Source organism: Nelumbo lutea, chromosome 5 (assembly GCF_056320005.1).
Source record: "Nelumbo lutea isolate HS-2025 chromosome 5, American lotus-T2T, whole genome shotgun sequence".
In the NCBI taxonomy this organism is placed as follows: domain Eukaryota; kingdom Viridiplantae; phylum Streptophyta; class Magnoliopsida; order Proteales; family Nelumbonaceae; genus Nelumbo; species Nelumbo lutea.
In genome coordinates this window covers 1,047,272-1,066,010 of record NC_142688.1, presented here as the reverse complement: position 1 = coordinate 1,066,010, position 18,739 = coordinate 1,047,272, and the positions used below count along the sequence as shown (strand labels likewise).

Genomic DNA, 18,739 nt, shown 5'->3' with positions numbered 1-18,739 from the left:
ACAATACCATATTCATATAACTTTCACCTATATTTTGGCCCCCTTTATCCATGTTTACTAATTTTTGCCCCCTTCAAGAGAAAGTCCTAGCTCCAACCCTGAATGTAGGGAATCAAATAGATTTGTTCCTTTCACTCTTTATAGGAGTCAAAGCTGAAGCCAATAAGCTAAAAAAAAAAAGTGTTGGATCAGTATTTTCAAAAATGGAACGGACTGGATGGTTGGACTGGAAAAACCAAGAACCACTCAGGTGACTGATTCTGTAACCGTCTTTTGGCCAAAAACCGTTAATTTTGTCAATGAACCATTGATCTGAACGATTGAACTGTTGAACCATTGACTTGAACAATAATTTTTTGCTATTTTTATTTATTATTATTATTATTATTTTTTTGTCAGAGCGAACAATCCATTCGGGCCAGACAGTTGGAACGTTCAACCTGGGAACCGAACCCATAACGGTTCCCTGTCTGGTCTAGTTTTAAAAACCTTGGTTTGGATGATTCTTTTTTCTATACCATTTTGAACTTTAGAAAGCTTATAGTTCTTGGGTTTGTGGTGTTAGAAAGCTTAGAAATTTGATTGTTTTTGTTAATAGACATTACCTTCAATGGGTTTTTATTTATTATATTTACTCCTTGAATCCCACTTCAAATCCTATCGGTTAGTCGGATCTTCGGATCTGATCCGATCCTACTTGTTTTCTTTAAAAAGTATTAAATTATTAAAAGAAAAATAAAATATACTTATTTAAATAAAGAGTAAAAACAAAAAATACAAGTATTTTTTAATTATTTTCATCATATATATACATGTTTCTTATAAAAAATAAATAATATAACAAATTTATAAAAATATAATATTAATAATATATTTATAAATAAATAAATAACGTATATGTGCATTATATATTTATATTTATAAATATATAATATACATCGGATTGTATAGGAGGGTGATCCGAATTCCACCAAATAGGATCAGATCCATTTGCACCCCTACGGGAGATGTTTCCAACGTGTGGCTAGTACATACTGTAAGATCAATGTGAGCAGATCCGACTCCTTTTAACCAGTGTTTTGGTTAAGAGCCATTCGATTGGATTGGTTCAACCATTGACCCATTTGACCCAATCACTGGGTTGAGGGTTGCACACTCAGTGTATGCAAAATTTCAAAGGCCATAACTTTGCACTCCAATGTCTGATTGGTGTTTTTTTTTTATTATTTTGGATAACTTTTCAAGATCTATGCATCCCAAGGATCTGTAGGCACCTTGCCCCGCTATTTTCAGGAAAAAAACATTTTCAGCCTCAAATTACAATTTTTAATATTTTTTATAAATAAAAAAATAAAACTAAATTAAAAATATAAATTAAATATAAAAAATACATATAATATATCTAAATTATATTTATACATTATTTATTAATAGTATATATATATATATGACATGAAACGATCTAGATCATTCAATCAAACCGGTGACCTGCAACCCGGAGGCAAAAATCATTCAGCCTCCGGGTCAGTTTTTAAAACATTGCTTTTAACTATACATAACATCCAAGGCGACCTAGGTGTGGGTATGGGATAGATTGAATGGTCTACTTTGACATCATTCCTCCCGTGCCCATATGCATGTATCAGTTGGTATCAACTGATATTATTGGTCTGTATTGACTGATATCTCTTAAAGCCATACTCGATTGTGCCATTGAGCCCACCAAATCCCACTTTTCATTACTTGTGCTGATTGTGCAATTAATCAATTTTTATACCCCATTAATTATAGACCTTTTAGATTTCAAATCTATGACTTTGTTAATGATATGTATCTTAAAAATTATAATAGATCTGATGACAAAGATTATATATTTTTATAAATTATTAAATTACTGCTTTAATTTACAACAAAAAACATCATATTTATTATTTACATAAATAAATCAAATGCTTTACGCCGCTTGATTTCCTTTTCAATACTTGTGCATAACTTCAAACTGGAAGTTGCCGTCTCGACTCTAGGCTTTGAATATCTTCAATAATTGGGTACCTTCTTCACGATGTACAAATTTTTTCTTGTTGGGCTGTCAAAACTGAATCCTTTTATAAGCAAATTAGCTAAAATCTTTATTCCACGCTAAGATTATTGCTCCCCAAGTCTCTAACAAGTAACAAATAAATAAGGTGTTGAGGGCACCAGAACCAGTGAAAACCATGCAGAGCCAGAGGTCAGGCAGGATACACGACATCCAGAAAACAGTATAGCAAAAAGGCCTTCTGTCAACCATCAAGACATACGATTACATCACTCTTACCTATTATATGAGATTAAATTCAACAATCAAAGCTTCTACTTCCACCGTCCTGGTGAAGTCACACGCGATCCAATAATTTAGCATTCCTCATATGATGGTGAGAAACTGAGAATACATGTCTACATGACTACATCTATTAACGACAGTAATAGCATTCCTCATATACATAGAAACACAAATAATTTGGCAGCTCATTTGATAAAAATTTTAAATGACGATTTAGACAAAAGGAGGAAATTTGAATTGAAGAAATCAAGTTTTCTACTTTTAAACACCTCGATGAGGTAGAAAAGAAAAACCCAACTCTAATACACCAACCGCTTATCTCATAATTTCCAGCTTTTGATGCTCACCTCTCTTTTTTCAGATTAAAATAACTAAAATCATCTCCCATACTTCTTCAACTCCAGATACCATTGGCATTATAACTGAAACTGATATGATGGAGTAGCTCATAATGCCTTTGAACTGACGAATGGAAATTTCGAAATCTCTTCATGAGCAAGTCAGTCATTCTTGGCAGCAGCCTGCCTTGCACCAACTGCAAAGAACTCTGTAATAACTTCAAGGGGCATGCCCTTGGTTTCAGGAACCTTCAAGAAGACAAACACCCATGAGATGCAACATACAACAGCATAGATTCCAAAAACACCAGCAAGGCCTATGGAGGTAAGCATCACAGGGAGTGTATATGTGACAATGATATCCCCAATCCAAAATACAAGGGCACAGATGGCTATGCAGACCCCACGGACCCGTGTGGGGAATATCTCTGAGCAGAGTATATTGGGAATTGGCCCAAAACCTGTGACGAAGCAACAGAAGTAGACCACCACACTTATGGTTGAGAGTATGGCATGAACGACACTGTTCATGGTCACAATATTGCTAACGACTAGAACCACAAGGGAGACTATCAGGATAGGGATTGTGGTGAGTAGCAGACGCCTGCAAGAAAGGGTATGAGTAATCAATATGATCCAGCAGATTGCTTGATCATGTTTTTAACATTTATATAAAGCATCATGTGAATCCAGCAAGTACTTGTATCCATATAAGCTTTTCCACAACCAACAAGTATCAACTATAATTTCTATATCTTAACAGGCTTTTATGTGAAAAGGCAAGGATTTTAAACAGGCTCATATACTCTTGGAATATCAAAAACAAAAGATCAACCAGAAGACACTAAGAGAAACCCAAAAAATAAATGACATATTGGGCATTTCAAAAAGGAGTTCTGGTTAAACCAAGGAGAAGTTAAAAAAAAAAAAAAAAGGAAAGGAAAACAGAAAAGTAAAGTATAAATTACCTTCTACCAGAAATATCCATGAGCCTCATTGCGACAGCAATGCAAGGAAGCATCAAGAGAGTAGTTACTGCACTAATAAGGATAGAGGCAGAGTCAGAACCAATACCCATGTTTGCAAGGAGCACTTCGACTCCTGCCTGTTCAAGAATCTGAGGTGTGTAGTATAAAACTCCATTTATGCCAGCAAACTGCACATATGATAAACATAGAGATAATAAGAATATAAGAAAAAAATAACAATAAAAAGAAAAAGAGAAAGAAATACATAAAACAATCACTTTGTGCAACCTCACTACAACAAAACAAAGCAAAAGTGAAAGTAACTGAATTTCATTTATAACTCTAGGTCTGATTAGGGGTGTTATTTGGTAATAAAACCAAAACCGAACTGAACCAAACTGAATAAGCCAATTCGGTTTGGTTACTTCGGTTTTCAGTTTGGTTTGAGAAAAAATTCAACCAAACTGAACCAAAAAACAAATTAACCAAAATAAATACATATACTTATATTTTAATTATAAATATTAATACTAATATTAACATATACGTATTTTAATTATAAATATTGATATATTTTAATAATAATTACTAATATAAATATAAAATACATTTATATTTTAACTAACCAAACCGGACCAATTTAACTTCAGCTTGGTTTGGTTCGGTTTCAAGTCTAATTCAGTTCGGTTCATGAAAGTGGCCTAACCAAAATGTTGGTTAGGTTCTATTTCCGAACCAAACCAACCTAATGAACACCCCTAGGTCAGATAGTTTCAGAATGAAATTTACACTCAGCTTCTCCTTCAGTCTGGATAGAGTTTGAACCAAGCAAAATAGAAAAGATAACAGGCAAAACCATTTGATAGCACCATAAGAAACTTCCTAACCACAACCAATTCTTATGCTATTTCATTAAAAACAAGATCATTTATAAGTGGATGGACCTTCCATGTAAAACCATGTGTGCGTGTGAAAACTTTGCATTAATGTAGAGCATTAAAATTATGGGAAAACTTTGCATAAGGCTTATTCCTGGGCTTTAAATCTGTCCTGTACTCCATAAAATAAAGAGCAACTCCAATTAAAGGCAACAAAATAAGAACAGAAGAAAAACTAAAATATGCCAATGATGATGAAAAATACTGAAGACAATGCCCCAGCTGGATAAAAATAGCATTTTCATACCTAGAGCCTTTAATCCTAGGTGAACCTGAACATCTGGGGGAATGAATAGAATAGTGGAACTCTGGACACTTCAGTAGAAACTGTTCCTTACCTGTTGAAGTATTTGAATCAAAACACCAACAAGCAATGCATGCTTGACACCAGGCTCAAAAAGATCTCCCCACCTTGGCCCTTTAGCAGCAGTTTCAGATGGGTGAACCATTGCTGGTCCAACTGGATGCTGTTCCATAAGCTCCTTAGAGTAGAGAGCAGGTTGGCTCACTAGAGCAGCAGCCTGGATGAACTCACCTTCTACAGGGGCATCAATGCCAGGAAGTGAAACAAGAGACCCATGCCGAGATCCAGGGACACCCTCCTGATGCAAGTAGATCCTCTTAAATCCCCCTTCCTTCTTTCCATCTTCGCCTTCCCTCTCAGACCACTTCCATGCCAACTGCCAACCACCACCGATACCCATGCTACTGACTGGCTCCCCTCCCTGCATAAGACTGCTATTTCGTCTCATGCTCAAAATGCTACCATGTGAAGCAGGAGGTGGAACCATGTCCTTCCCTTCCATAGTTGTTGTCTGACGTGAGAGAAGTGGACTCTGCAAATTGTCATCAGAATCATCCCCTGCTGCATCAGATGTGTAATCCTCACCGTCCCTCCGGAGACTCTCCTCATCCCACTGCTCATTTTTACCCTGTTGCTCTGCCACACTGAACATGCTGCCAAAGTTGGGGAAGAGCATGCTTCGCATGCTTCCCATCTCAGGAAGCTTTTCATGGACACTGCCAAAGAGGGTGACCATAGGGTCCATAAGGGGCACACTCTGACGGCTCTCCATACTTCCATGTCGGGAAACTGGACCAAGAGTGCTTTGCCCAGTGACAGGTCTGGCAATCCAGGAAAGCCCCTCTTCAGGCCCATATAACTTAATCTGGTTCTTTTCAGCAGTTGGTTCTTGGTCATCAGCAAGCTCATTGGCAGGGCCTATAATGTATTCTTCTATAGATGTTTCACCTCCAACTCCAAGACCTTCAACCAGCAAAGCCATCTCACCTGCAGACTAAAGGAGCTTAAGAATCCCCATGATGATAGCTAGTAAAGCTCTCAATAAGAAAACAATAGCTGCAGTAGAAGTAATAAATATTTTCATTCAAAAACAAGGAAAATACATAACATCTCTAACATGTCCTGGTATAGATTAATACACCAGTAATAGGGAATAGAATAGAAAGGGCAACTAGCTGACCACAGATGGTAGGATCAATATTTGTAAAGCACAAATTTTTAAATTGTTTTGGTTATAACATGAGATTTTCTAGTGATTATTGGTATAAACATAGAATTCAGAATGAGGATCCCCTCAATTACATTTCCTGGTGGATATTTCTTATTTGTAAATCTTATCTACGTTATCTTATGCATTTAAACCATAGTTATGATATCATGATATATGGACAATTTAATATACATACTTTTTTATTGGTATAACTTAATATGCATACTAGTCCATAAGGACAAATAGTGCATCATCTACAAATCTCCTTTGATAGCATCCTGAAAGGAAATTTAAAGAGAAAATTCCCCAACAGTAAGATATTTCAAATAAGAGAGAAGATAAAATGCAACCAATAGGTGCTTTTATGTTTGTTTTTATCTTTGTGCCTTGCATGCAACCGGAAAAGGTGCTTTGCTCCCTAGGTGATTAGAATATCTATTTTTCTCATTGTAATTGGTATATTTTTGTATCAATCTGTTTCTCAACCCGGGAATTGCCACAATCACTCCTTTATTTCTTTGTTTTGTTAACAATTTCATGCTTATTGACTTCAACTCACCATTAATTAAAATATGTGATGCTAATTGTAATCTTGTTTTTAAAAGGTTATTTAACTTGTTGACTAGAAACCCAGAAATTTGCTGATTATACTCTATTGTAGAATTTATGCATTGCCTAGGTGCACTTTGTCAAAAGCCAATGGCTAGAAGGCAAGATGCCCCACTATTGCTAGTCTTGCTGTGTTGCTGTGTTGCCTTGACAAATAACAATTATAACATGTAATATAAAGTAAGACCTTGATAGGATTTGGGCTTAGATTTATATGAATTACAAATCTAACTACATGGAAGACCTACAAGTCCTGTATATTCATAGAATTAAAGTTATAAGAGAGGGCCAATTGCATAAATAATTATTTTACATGGCTACAAAATGAGCAAGCCCAAAAACATTTACTTATGATTTATTCTACTTATCTTCTGCAACAGCAAAGAGAATTAAGTGCATAAAAGAGAACGCGTGCAAACTATCAGAGAAATGATCAAGGCGAAGGTCAACATGGATCACTTGCTAAGATGCGAATGACATCTCTTGCACATAACAATTAAACACATTAATTGCAGCATCTGCAAAGTTATTGTAGATCTACTTTACAATCTAAGAATATACCAATTCTTTTGAATTTAGCTGTGTTGAAATAAGCCAACATCAAGGTTTCCATTAACTTTCAAAATTTTATTCCAGTTTTGACAGATAGAATTCAATATATTTAGAAATACAAATAATATAGAAAACTTTAAAGAGACTTAGATAGGGAAGGGGAAGGAATATGAAGTAATCAGGTTTAAACAGGGAAAAGAAATAAGTAGGGAAAATTTAAAAAAAAAAAAAAAAACTAATGAATTCTTTCATAAGTAATAAAGCATTTTTCTTGCATTTGTTCAAATAAAAAATAAATATGCCTTGGAGGCCAAAATCAGAAAAACCAAATTTTAATAAACCCAATGTAGTCTCACGACTCTCACCTATAAAAGGTCTTCAGAGGAGTGAGCTGGATGCAGACCTAACCTCAAGTCATCACTCTCAGACTCAAACCCGCATGTTGTGCTTAAGTAGTGATACATATCAGTCAGGAGAGGGGGTTCGATACACCAAATACTAAGATTTAACATGGGTGCATATGTTCAAAGTGTAACATACCATGATACTCTTTTTTTTTTATTTGAGCATTGAGTGTATCAGACAGAGATTTTACCACCATACCAAGCACTGGCCCTTAGAATGGTAGATCCAATAAAAAAGCCAGTAACCAATGTAGATCCAATCATATACACGAATAGGAAATTCCCCACATGTATATTAATTCCATATTATTTATACAAAACATTCTAGATTTTAATTAAAGCATCCATATAATCATATAAGATACCATGAAAAGGAATTATTTAGAGCCTTGCACAAAATAATCAACTACGTAACAGAAAGCAGCACCCAGAAAAAGAAAAAGCAAACCTGAGACATCTTCCCTGCCGCGTAATTTTTGCAAAACCCGTTTTGCCTCAAGCATCCTTCCTTTACTCACTAGCCACCGTGGAGACTCAGGCAAGAAAAATATGGTCAATGCAAAGTATACTACAGAAGGAATAGAAAGAACCCCGAGCATCAACCTCCAGCTTGGTGAATCCGTAAGTGACATGCCAAACACCATACAATATGACAAAAACATTCCACCAGAACCAGTGAACTGTGGAAGGGTATTCAATAGTCCCCTTATTTCTGATGGAGCAGTCTCAGATATATAAACAGGAACAAGAGTGACTGCAAGACCAATTCCAAATCCATCTAGAAGCCTTGCCAAGAGTAGAATATAAACATTAGGAGACCAAAACATTATCAAGCCACTGACAAAATAGAGAACTGATGATATTATCAACATTGGACGCCGACCAAGCCAATCTGATACTGGTCCAGAGCATGTTGTAATAATCGTAGCTCCAATAAGAGACATGGCTACAATTAGTCCTTCTATAGTTGGTTCACTTTCCAATTGGAATTCCTTCTTTATGTAAAGAACAGCTCCTGCAGAATTTCTTTCAAAAATGAGATTTAATATCTAGCATTTAATGGTACAGTATGAAGAATTGAAGATAAGTCCTGACAACTAGGAAGAAACAGAAAAGGGGAAAAAAACAAAAGCAAAAAAAACCTCAAAGATGTAGAATATAATGAGATGTAAATTGGTAAGATATAAGTCAAAACCTCACAATTTCTGAATCTGCATCCATAAACTTTGGATTTGAAGCACCACTTTCCAAACAAAAGAGCAATTGAGTAATGAAAAAGTTTACCTGCAATTGTTGCATTATCCCATCCCTGCAACAGATTACCAACAGCAGCAGCTATAGCAACAAAGACGGCCCCTTTCATCTTTCCTGTAATTGAGCGCTACTATTCACCAACCGACTTAACCTGCAAGAAAATAGAACAAATGAAAGACAATAGAGAGGAAATATAAGCCGACCAACAAGTAATAAAGAATCTGTAAGCTTCCAGTTCCAGCACTGAATGAAAAATTAGGGGACCTCCTCCCCCTGTCCACGCAGTTGAACAAACGGTCAACATGTTGACAAAAAAAAAAAAATTGACTATGGATTAATTCCAGAATATCAATGAAAGTAATCTGGTGAGAATATCTAAAGAGAACGAAGCAGACATCGATACCAACAAATACAACAAAGCTCAGAGCACATCTAGGGTTTGCATTTTGCAAGTTACCTCAAAACACTATCTACACCAATAACACGTACCTAAGTCCTCTTTGAGAGGTAAAGTGAAGTCCTTTTAGAGCTTCAGGATCAGGGACAGTGAATTCGAACAAGAAACCCAGCAAATGTCATTGAAAAGCTAAAGAATCCGAACAAGATCAGAAGTATAGAGTAGATGCGAAGAAATCTTTACGTCGCTGCACACACAAATCGATACGGCAAGCTCGCTGTTTGAGGGGATCTTCATATCCAGACAAAACTCTACTGAATCAGAAGTTCGTGAAAAACCGAAAACAACAGACGTATGCTTTTCTAACGACCCCTCACTCTGCAGATCCTCGCTTTAGTTCAGGATTGCAGTTAAAGTTCATCTGCAATGCTCGAAACCGCCAATAATCACCAGAATCAATAATACTTGCTTAAGGACGTCAAGAGATGGCCCGGGTTCAGAGTCACCTCGTGAATCTATCAATTCCTAGCCTGGAAACTAGAGAGACGTCTAGTAAATAGAGTTTACTGCTAGAACACCGACTAGAGATCTTATGCTGAATAATTTATCAATCGAAAGGCTCACTGAGGCAACTCTATATTATGTAACTGAGAAAAGTTCAAAGGATTTTAGTCGAAACCGATGCTAATCCCTAAGAATATGAGCTGACAACTGCATCAATAACTTTGGGCCTCTGGTTTCCTTTTCTAGAATGAAAGCGAAATCGTAAGGCATGTACTGCTTCCGAGATTGAAAAAGGAAGAAAAATAAAGGAAAAACGAGAAAATTCGATAGAAGCTCAAGCTTCTGAAATGGAAATGATTACGGATCTCAGATAACCGAGGCTACAGCCCAGTAATCATCCACTTACGATCAGTCCCGATGTCACTAATTTTTTTCCAGTCGAACCAGTTAAAAAAGATATTGTACTTCTCGAGAATCTTCCGACGTCTACCTTTCGTAGTCGACAAAACCTCCTTCTTCTTCTCTTCTACTTGATGGAGCCAAAGATTGGTGAAATCGTGTATTTTCTATTATAACAAGGGAAACTCTACTCCCAGTCCACTATTTGGAGTTTTCCGTCATTCTATCCGATTAAATCGCCTCGAACCAGTAATATAAGTAGTTGAGAATTCCACCGGTAATTGCTTATTAGATCTGTAAAATCATAGATTCCCTAACCAGAAAATACCTTAAATCACTGGAATCTTTGCAAGACCAGTAAATAAGGAGAGAGAAAACGGAAGTCTGTAAAATCGAATGGGGAAAAAAGAAAAAAGAAAAGCCAAGTGATTCACTAACTGTTGGAGATTCAACAGTTGGAAGATGTTTAGAAACCCTAATTCGCTTTGTTTTGTTCCTTTTCTTGAGCGTATCTACCTGTCAAAGGGCGGTTAGATGGAGGAGCAGATTGCCTTACCACTTGCAAACCACAACCATAAGCTCCGGACGAGGAACGTGCCTGCGCTTAGGTTAATAAGCTGCTCTGTTCCCTTTTTTATATGGACCGAAATATTACAAGAGAGAGTGTGTGTGTGAGAGACTGTCTGTCTTTGTCTAGACGTGTCTGTACAAATATTTATGAAAAAAAGCGGGAAATAGTATTTAATTTAATAAAAATGACAACAGCGTAATAATAAAAATAACAAATGCATTATTACATAGGCATTTAAAGTCTAATAATCCGCGATTTTCGTTCCTTCTTAACCAAAAAACGTCGAAAATGTTCGTTAAAAGGAAAAAAAGATTCCATGAGGAACTGCCCTCGCCGTGACCGTGATTGGATCCTCCACCACTACGCGACAAAAACAGCTTGGACAAATGTACATTTCTGGGGCTGTTCTCCTCCTCCAGCGTGATTTGTATATTGTTTTTCATTAAGATTGAAAAACAAAACAAAACTATAATTTGGTTCCTTAAATATAAATAAATATAAAAAATATGTTTGTGGTTGTACATTTTTTTTTTAAATTTTTAAAGCTAAAATCAAAAACATGTTTTTGAATTTTAGATTTAAAAAACATGTTTTATAAATCGTATAGCATGTATATTATAAATTTTGTTTTTATTTTAAAAAGCATTATTTTGATGGTTTCAAAAATACAATTCTTTTTTAAAACAAAATAACTTATTCTTATCTTTCAAAACAAAAATACATAATTCAAGAATAAATTTTTTTAGCTTTTCTGATTATGTAATAATTTTAAAATGATATATAACACCCATTAAAGCCTGGCAGGCATGCATTGGATTCAAACTCCAATTGGGCTTGGGTCCAAGCCTTTAGGATTGTGATCGTGGCCTATCTTCACACACATGTAATCCCTCGTAACAAAGTCCTGTTTTTTTTTAGAATATTAAATAGGGAAATTATTAAAAATTAATGATTGTAATTACATGTGTAATTTTTTATAGGATGATGTATAAATCTCGTTCCACTAATTTTTCTTAAAAATTAAAAACCCCCCATTGTCTTATTTTCATATACACTTCAATACTACATTAGCTAAAAGTGCAAAAAAGGAAAAAGAAAAGGTTTGCTTCCATATATTCTCGCCATTATTATGATCGAGACAATTTTAATTTTCTAGAAGCGTTAAATAAAGATGAAAAAACAAAAAATAATTAATTCTAAAATATAAAAAAGGAAGAAAAATAAATATACTTGGGCTTTGATATGGCAGAGGAGAGGAGTGAGGAAGGGGGCCCAACGATAACAAGTTCCATGAATGGAAGATTTCCAATATTGCCTAATTTTAAGGTGGAAAATTTAGAACTGTTGGTATCAATTAGTAATTTTCCTTTATTAAAATTCCTAATTTAACGGGATGTTTTAGCCTGAAAGCTAGACAGGACAAATAAGTACCACTTCAGTTAACAGTTAACACCATACAACTCATGCGCAAGGCGTCATATTTGGAGATATACTTTTTCAAATATATATATTTGGAACTGTATTTATCAAAACATTCATTTGCGAAAATGGTAGAATTGGATTTTGGGTAGTTTGAGTCATCCACATAATTCTTCTAAAATGTTTTATTTCCGATAATTTATTGAGTAAACGTGTATCTCAATCTCTGTAATATTCCAAAATAATTGAATTTTCAGCTGACAGATGTTTTTTTAACCATTTTTTATTAACAAAATTACATTCATTTGTTTTTATGCAATAATTATTTCAAATATTAAATTACTACTATGCATTGAATTTTATTTTCATAATTATAGAAAGGGATCATATTTTGTTTTTTAATAAAGAGGTAGATGGAGTGCCCTAGATAATATGGTTGTTGCTCTTTTATTGAAATTTACTGCTTTTTCTTTGACAAGCAAAGCCTGCTATGAGGCGGTGTTTATTGTTTAATGGGTAAGGGTAATATATTTTTAGGCCCCGTTTCGTTCGTGGGAATATGGGTATTCGAATGGTTTATTCCAATTCCAATTGTTTGGTTGAATGGAATTAGAATCATATTCTTATTTTTATTGAAATGGCATTCTAAGATTTAAGGGAATGGCCATTCCATGCCTCTCCCTTATAACGAAATCACATTTCTACTTATTTCAATTATCATTCCCAGTTCTGTCCGAATCAAACAGACTATAAGAATAAACCATTCTAATTTCAATTCCAGTTCCAGAGAATCTTGATTCTTATTCTAATTTTGACTGCAAACAAAATGAACCCTTAAAATTTTAAAATCTTGATATATCTATCATTGTATGGTTGACTTGTAATTTAAGGCCCCATTTGACACGTCTTTTTACGTGGGCTGTTGACCTTTTAGAAGCTTGGAAGCTTGCATTTAGGTCTTTTCCCGTTTGGTTGGAAAAAAATCCAACCATTGAAAGCCGTAGCCCCAAAAAGATGCGAAAAGCCTATTTTGGGCTATTTTCAAAAAGCTCCAAATCGATATTTGTACATTTTTTTTTCAATTCATCTTTATACAGAAAAACGTACAGATATACGCATCTTAACCAAACGATCTTCAAATTGTTAAGGTTTTGATGTAAAAGCTCACATCATCTTTTATCCGTTAGAACTCTTAAGATATCTTTCAAAAAGGACTTGTCAAACGGCCCCTAAATTTTCGTGAATTTTATTTTCAAGACAAACTCTGAAAATACAATTATACAAATTAGTAAGATAAGAGCTCAGATATGATACCCTACAACGGCTACAAGACGATACTGCCGTATATCATGAACATCTCCCACATGTTGTTGCTCATGTAAGATATTCTGGATATATGGCCGTAATGTCTCGTAGATAGCCTGGACTCTTAGACGTGAATAAGAACCGCCCAACTCGATGAGAGCCCAATAAAACTTATGATTGATTTTTTTATGCAAAAACCCATAACTGTTTGGTGGCTACTGTTTGCCTTAAAAATAAAAATGAAAACAGCCAGACATCGGGATCATCTCCCTTGTCAATCACGGGGAAATGTTCCTATTTCCTAATGTATGACTTGAAGTGGGCTGTTGGGAGTATTGGGAATGACGGGATCTATTCCACACAAATGATCGCCTTCCATTAATAAATACGTACGGAAGATATTCACAATGAATGATAGGATGTGCGTATAAAGCGCCGCCAAGACGGCAGGATAAGATCCGAACTCGTATTGGGAGCGTCTGATTGCTAGTAGATTCTTCTCCGTCGGTAGCTACTGCCTAGTTTAGATGCGCTTCGCCCAATGTTTAAGTTGAATTATCACATGACGAGACATGACACCGTGGCATGATGCCGGAGATAATGAATTACATGACCATGTCATGTGAAATTATTAGAATTTAAAACCATGCATCTCCTGTCATGATGCCGAAATCGGCACAAATGGTTAATCTACTTCATAAGAATAAAATAACCTGGATTCTGAACCGTAAACCGCTCAATTACAGTTCAATCGGTCGATGGGTTACTCGGGTTTTACCTGCTTTATAGTACACGCAACTATGCGGGTGCATGTGAATACGGATGCATAGTTGCACAGAATAACTACCGTTCGTTGCCGTGTGAAGTCTAAACTAATAAACTTTGGCTGTTAGGGGCAATAGCTTATGCTGTCAAAGAGCGTTATTAGGTTGGATACGTTCATCAACTCACGTTTATGTTTATGTTTAGAGATCGGCTTCGGTTAGTACAAGCCCGTGTTAGCAATAGCCTCTTGCAACCTTGTATCACCAATATTTTTCTACGAAATAAAGCACATGAATAGAAAAATATTCCCAATGTAAGGTTGTAAAGGCTGTTCAAACAGGGAGCAATGGAAGTCAAACTTCTATCATCCTATGTTTATGATTAAAAAAGAAAAGGGCTATTGGCATGGTCCACACCACACCCTGTGGCAAGGACATATTTACACTACACCACATCCCATAATTGTTATTGTGGATAGATTGTGTAGACCACATCTAGACGGCATTCTGTACACTTTTTGATTCTATGTATTTCATATACATTTTATGAGAAATCTATATAGTTGATCATAAATGTCTAATTTTTGTATTTTATATGATAAATAAATTAAAAAAAATGCATCAAGACAACAATTGCATTTTTAAAATAATGAAAAAACATTATTTCAAATATTAAAAAATAAAAAAGAATATTTAAATAATAAAAAAGAATTGAGAAGGAGAACCGTCGGACTTGAGCTAGAATTAACATTAAAATTTATTATTTTATTGATAAAATTTTAAAAATTATTAAAAGATTAAATAAAATGAGAATAATTTAACCAATATAACACAAGTGCATTACACTAAAATATTTCCACAAACTGTCTACACCACAGTGTGGACCATCCACGAGAAAAATATTATGAACATAAATTGATATATGACCTATCCTTACCTATACTATTTTGTGGACGGCCCCGTACATACATAACTTTGACCAAAACAATCCCATCAATAATATTTATACACTAGGGAACGCCAGCTAAATTAAACTAATCGTGGCGTCGTGGGGCGTCGTGTATGCATGCAATGCATACAATGAAACTCAAAATGGTTCATACTTCATACATTGGGTGTTAGATAGAGAATATAGGGGGACACGTGGTTTGATTGGAGGATGGGAACTTTAAACTTTGGAGTAGATCAGATAGATCTACGTTTGTTGATTTTGAAACATAAGCTGGATTACAATGTTTGTTTATTATTATGAAGTTTAAAATCTCAATAGGAAACTTTACTAGCTCATTAACTAATTATTTTGTGTGTTTGAGTTTTGATTGACGACGCCCCCTAATTTATTATTTAATGGTGAGACCTACAGAGAAACCATAAATGCCAGCCTCAGTAGTACGTGTTAGCGAGTCAACAGAGGCAGATCGGAGAGAGTAGAGGTAGAGAGAGATATCCGTCGCGACTTGCGGCGTTGCGTGGGCCTGGGGAGAGCAGAAAAAGGAATGTCTCAAGCATCGTTTGTTGTAAGCTATCATTTATCATTTTATTGTTCTATCTATCCCATTTTTAGCTTTTTTGGGCATTTAATGCCAGTAAACGATGAATTGTTCCCATGCACGGTTGCAAAGAGTGTGGCGGGTGGTAACTGGGAACGAATCGATCTTTCGACGAGTTATTCCACCTCGGTTCGTGAAAATTTAATTCGGCTCGGTTTAATTTGAAATTTGATCCGAGCTCCAGTCTGATAAATAGGTTCATTTGTTAATTTGCTAAGTTCAAGCCTAGTAAAACTCGGTTCATTAGGCTTACAAGCTTGATTGAGCCATACCTAGGTATATGTTTGATATATACGTTCATTTGCTAATTGAACTGAGTTTAAGTCCAGTAAAGCTAGGCTCCTTACGCTCGGGAGCTTAATCAAGCCATATATATGTATGTATTTATATATAAATTTTTTATTATATGCTTATATATATATAATAAATAATATTTATAATTCTTATTTCTTGTATGTAAAACAAAAACAATTTTTATATGTATAATAGTAAATATTATATATATATATATATATATATATATATATATATATATATATGATAATAAATAATTTTTATAGTTCTTATTTTTTTGTATGTAAAATAAAAAATCATTTTCTATATGTATAACTTTTATTTTTTATATGAAGCTTGGCTTGTAGTTGAGCTTGAGCCTGGCATTATTTTTGACAAGTTGAGCTCGAATAATTAGGTATTCGGCTCGGTTCAACTCAAATCCACCCCTAATTGTGGGGGCCCTATATTGAGAATTTTGAATCGAGTGAAATTAATCTCAAATTCTTGAAACCGATCTCCACCCAAGCTAGTTATAGGGTCTAGTGTTTATCCTACCTGAACCGAACCAATGAATCGGTCTTGATAGAACTGACCTTGGAACCAAACTTACCTTGAAATAAACCCCTTAATAATTTTGAGGATGTGCAAATTTGAACCCAAAGCGCTCATGGTTAGAAAGGCATTGGTCTCAATTGACCATTGAGATACTTAAGTGATTTCATTTCATCATTTGTTTTCATTTTAAATTTGAATGTGTATAATAAGTAATGTAAAAGATAATATTTTATGAAATTTAAATTATAAAATAAGTTTTGAACCATATATTAATATATTATGATAATCTACATATTAAATTACTCAATTTAATCAATAAAGACGGTATTAGTTTTAAATTATATATTACATTTATTGAAAATCTAGTTTTAAAAAAATGTCTTTTCTCTAAGGGGGAGAGTAAAGAAAGAACATGTTTTATGGGTAGACCTTGGAACTGACCCTAAAACTGTCAAGGTCAAAACTGACCATGGAACCAACCTTCACAAAGTAGGTTCAAAAACCTTGAAAATGGCCCCCTATAGGATGGGTTCTGAATTCTGCTATGGAACCAAATCAAATTGTCCAATGCTCACCTCTACCTAAGTGTAGATCACTCAATGCCGAATTAGGATTTACTCTTTAGAGGAGTTCAGATCTGTTGACCAAAACACATTGTTGATCACATTGATCCAGTTGCACATTGGAAACATCTCTTATACTATACTAGTAATTAAGCACATGCGTTGCACGTGAGAAACTTTTATTCACATTAATTACTTGAATTTTAGATATATCATAGTTAAGATAGAAATTGAAAACTAAAAAAAAAGCAACAATATGATTAAAAATAAACTTAAATATTTATTATTCAATTATGGCATCATAAGTTTGATCATTAACCCACCATCTAAATAAGAAATAGCATTGCTTTTGGATTACTTTTAAATTAGGGAAAGTTATAGTCAAAGTCGGCTGTACATTTAAATTTTGGTTACAAGTTGTTCCATAAACCAAAAAAACTCTAATAAACAGCTTTACATTTCAAGTTATAAAAACCCTTGCCATGTCATTAGAGGATTATGTGGCTATTGCCAACATGGGACTCTTAATCCATATTGGACACAATAAAAAGTTTATACTGAAATTGCCCTTTAATGTTGGGTGATTGGAAAATAAAAAAAAGGGGTTTTAGTCTCTCTCTCTCTCTCTCTTTCTCTCTCTCTCTCCCTCACACTCTCACTCACAGTCATCTTTATTTACTCAACGACTATGTTATTTGAAGATAAATAAAAATGGTTTTTGGTTTTTGTATTTACGTTATCTATATCAATTTCTCTCATTCTCTCTCTACCTATCGTTCTTCCTCAATCTCTCTCATTCTTTTTCTTAGTCGATCTCTCCTCCCTTAATTTCTATCGTTCTTCCTCAGTTTCTCTCCCTCTCCCTTTCTCATTTTTTTTCTTATTTTCTTACACACTTATATGGTATTAATAGATCGTATAAAAGAACATGAGACCAACTTGGTATAGTTCAAAATTTATTACACCAAATTGATAAAATTCACAAGAAACTTTTGGCTATGAATGGGAGAAGGAGATTTTGACCGAAATGGAGAGTAAGGGAGAAGAATGAGAAAGATTGAGGGAGAACAATAAAGATAGGTGTTTTGATTTGGCTATAGACCGAAACAGAGAGAGTGGGAGAGATAGAGGGAGCGGGAGATCGGGAGATGACTTTGAGAGTGAGAGAGAAGGCAGGGAGATCGAGAGATAGAGGGAGTGAGAGAGAAACTGAAAACCTATTTTCAATATAGGTTTTCTGCTATGTCCAACATGGAATAAGAGTCCCAAGTTGGCAACAGCCACATAAGCCTCTGATGACATGGTGGGGGGATTTTATAATTTGAAATGTAGAGCCAGTTTTCAAAGTTTTGTTGGTTTGTGGACTAACCTACAACCTAATTTTAAATGTACAACCGAATTTGACTATAAATTTCCCTTTAAATTATATATTTCATTTACATTATACAAAATATGTTTTACTTGTCACACTTAATTTTTATTTATTTATGGTATCATTTTACTCAAACCACTAACCCACCATCTAAAAATAAAAAT

General features: G+C 34.7%; 1 protein-coding gene across 3 annotated transcripts; it reads right to left on the bottom strand.

Annotated features, from left to right (window-relative positions):
• Positions 1 to 2,385: 2,385 nt before the first annotated feature.
• Positions 2,386 to 10,894, bottom strand: LOC148849721 (monosaccharide-sensing protein 2-like). Of its 3 annotated transcripts, none has more exons than XM_088944974.1 (6): positions 10,757 to 10,894; positions 8,931 to 9,051; positions 8,095 to 8,661; positions 4,906 to 5,858; positions 3,630 to 3,817; positions 2,386 to 3,265 (listed from the first exon to the last, which is right to left on the bottom strand). In XM_088944974.1, exons 2-6 carry the CDS (start codon positions 9,007 to 9,009, stop codon positions 2,824 to 2,826), a joined length of 2,229 nt encoding a protein of 742 aa, XP_088801100.1. In that variant the 5' UTR covers positions 9,010 to 9,051; positions 10,757 to 10,894; the 3' UTR covers positions 2,386 to 2,823. The 3 variants fall into 3 exon arrangements, with proteins under 3 accessions (XP_088801100.1, XP_088801099.1, XP_088801101.1); XM_088944973.1 differs by having other exon boundaries at positions 9,390 to 10,891; XM_088944975.1 differs by having other exon boundaries at positions 2,386 to 2,910; positions 9,390 to 10,844.
• Between the last annotated feature and the right edge of the window lie 7,845 nt (positions 10,895 to 18,739).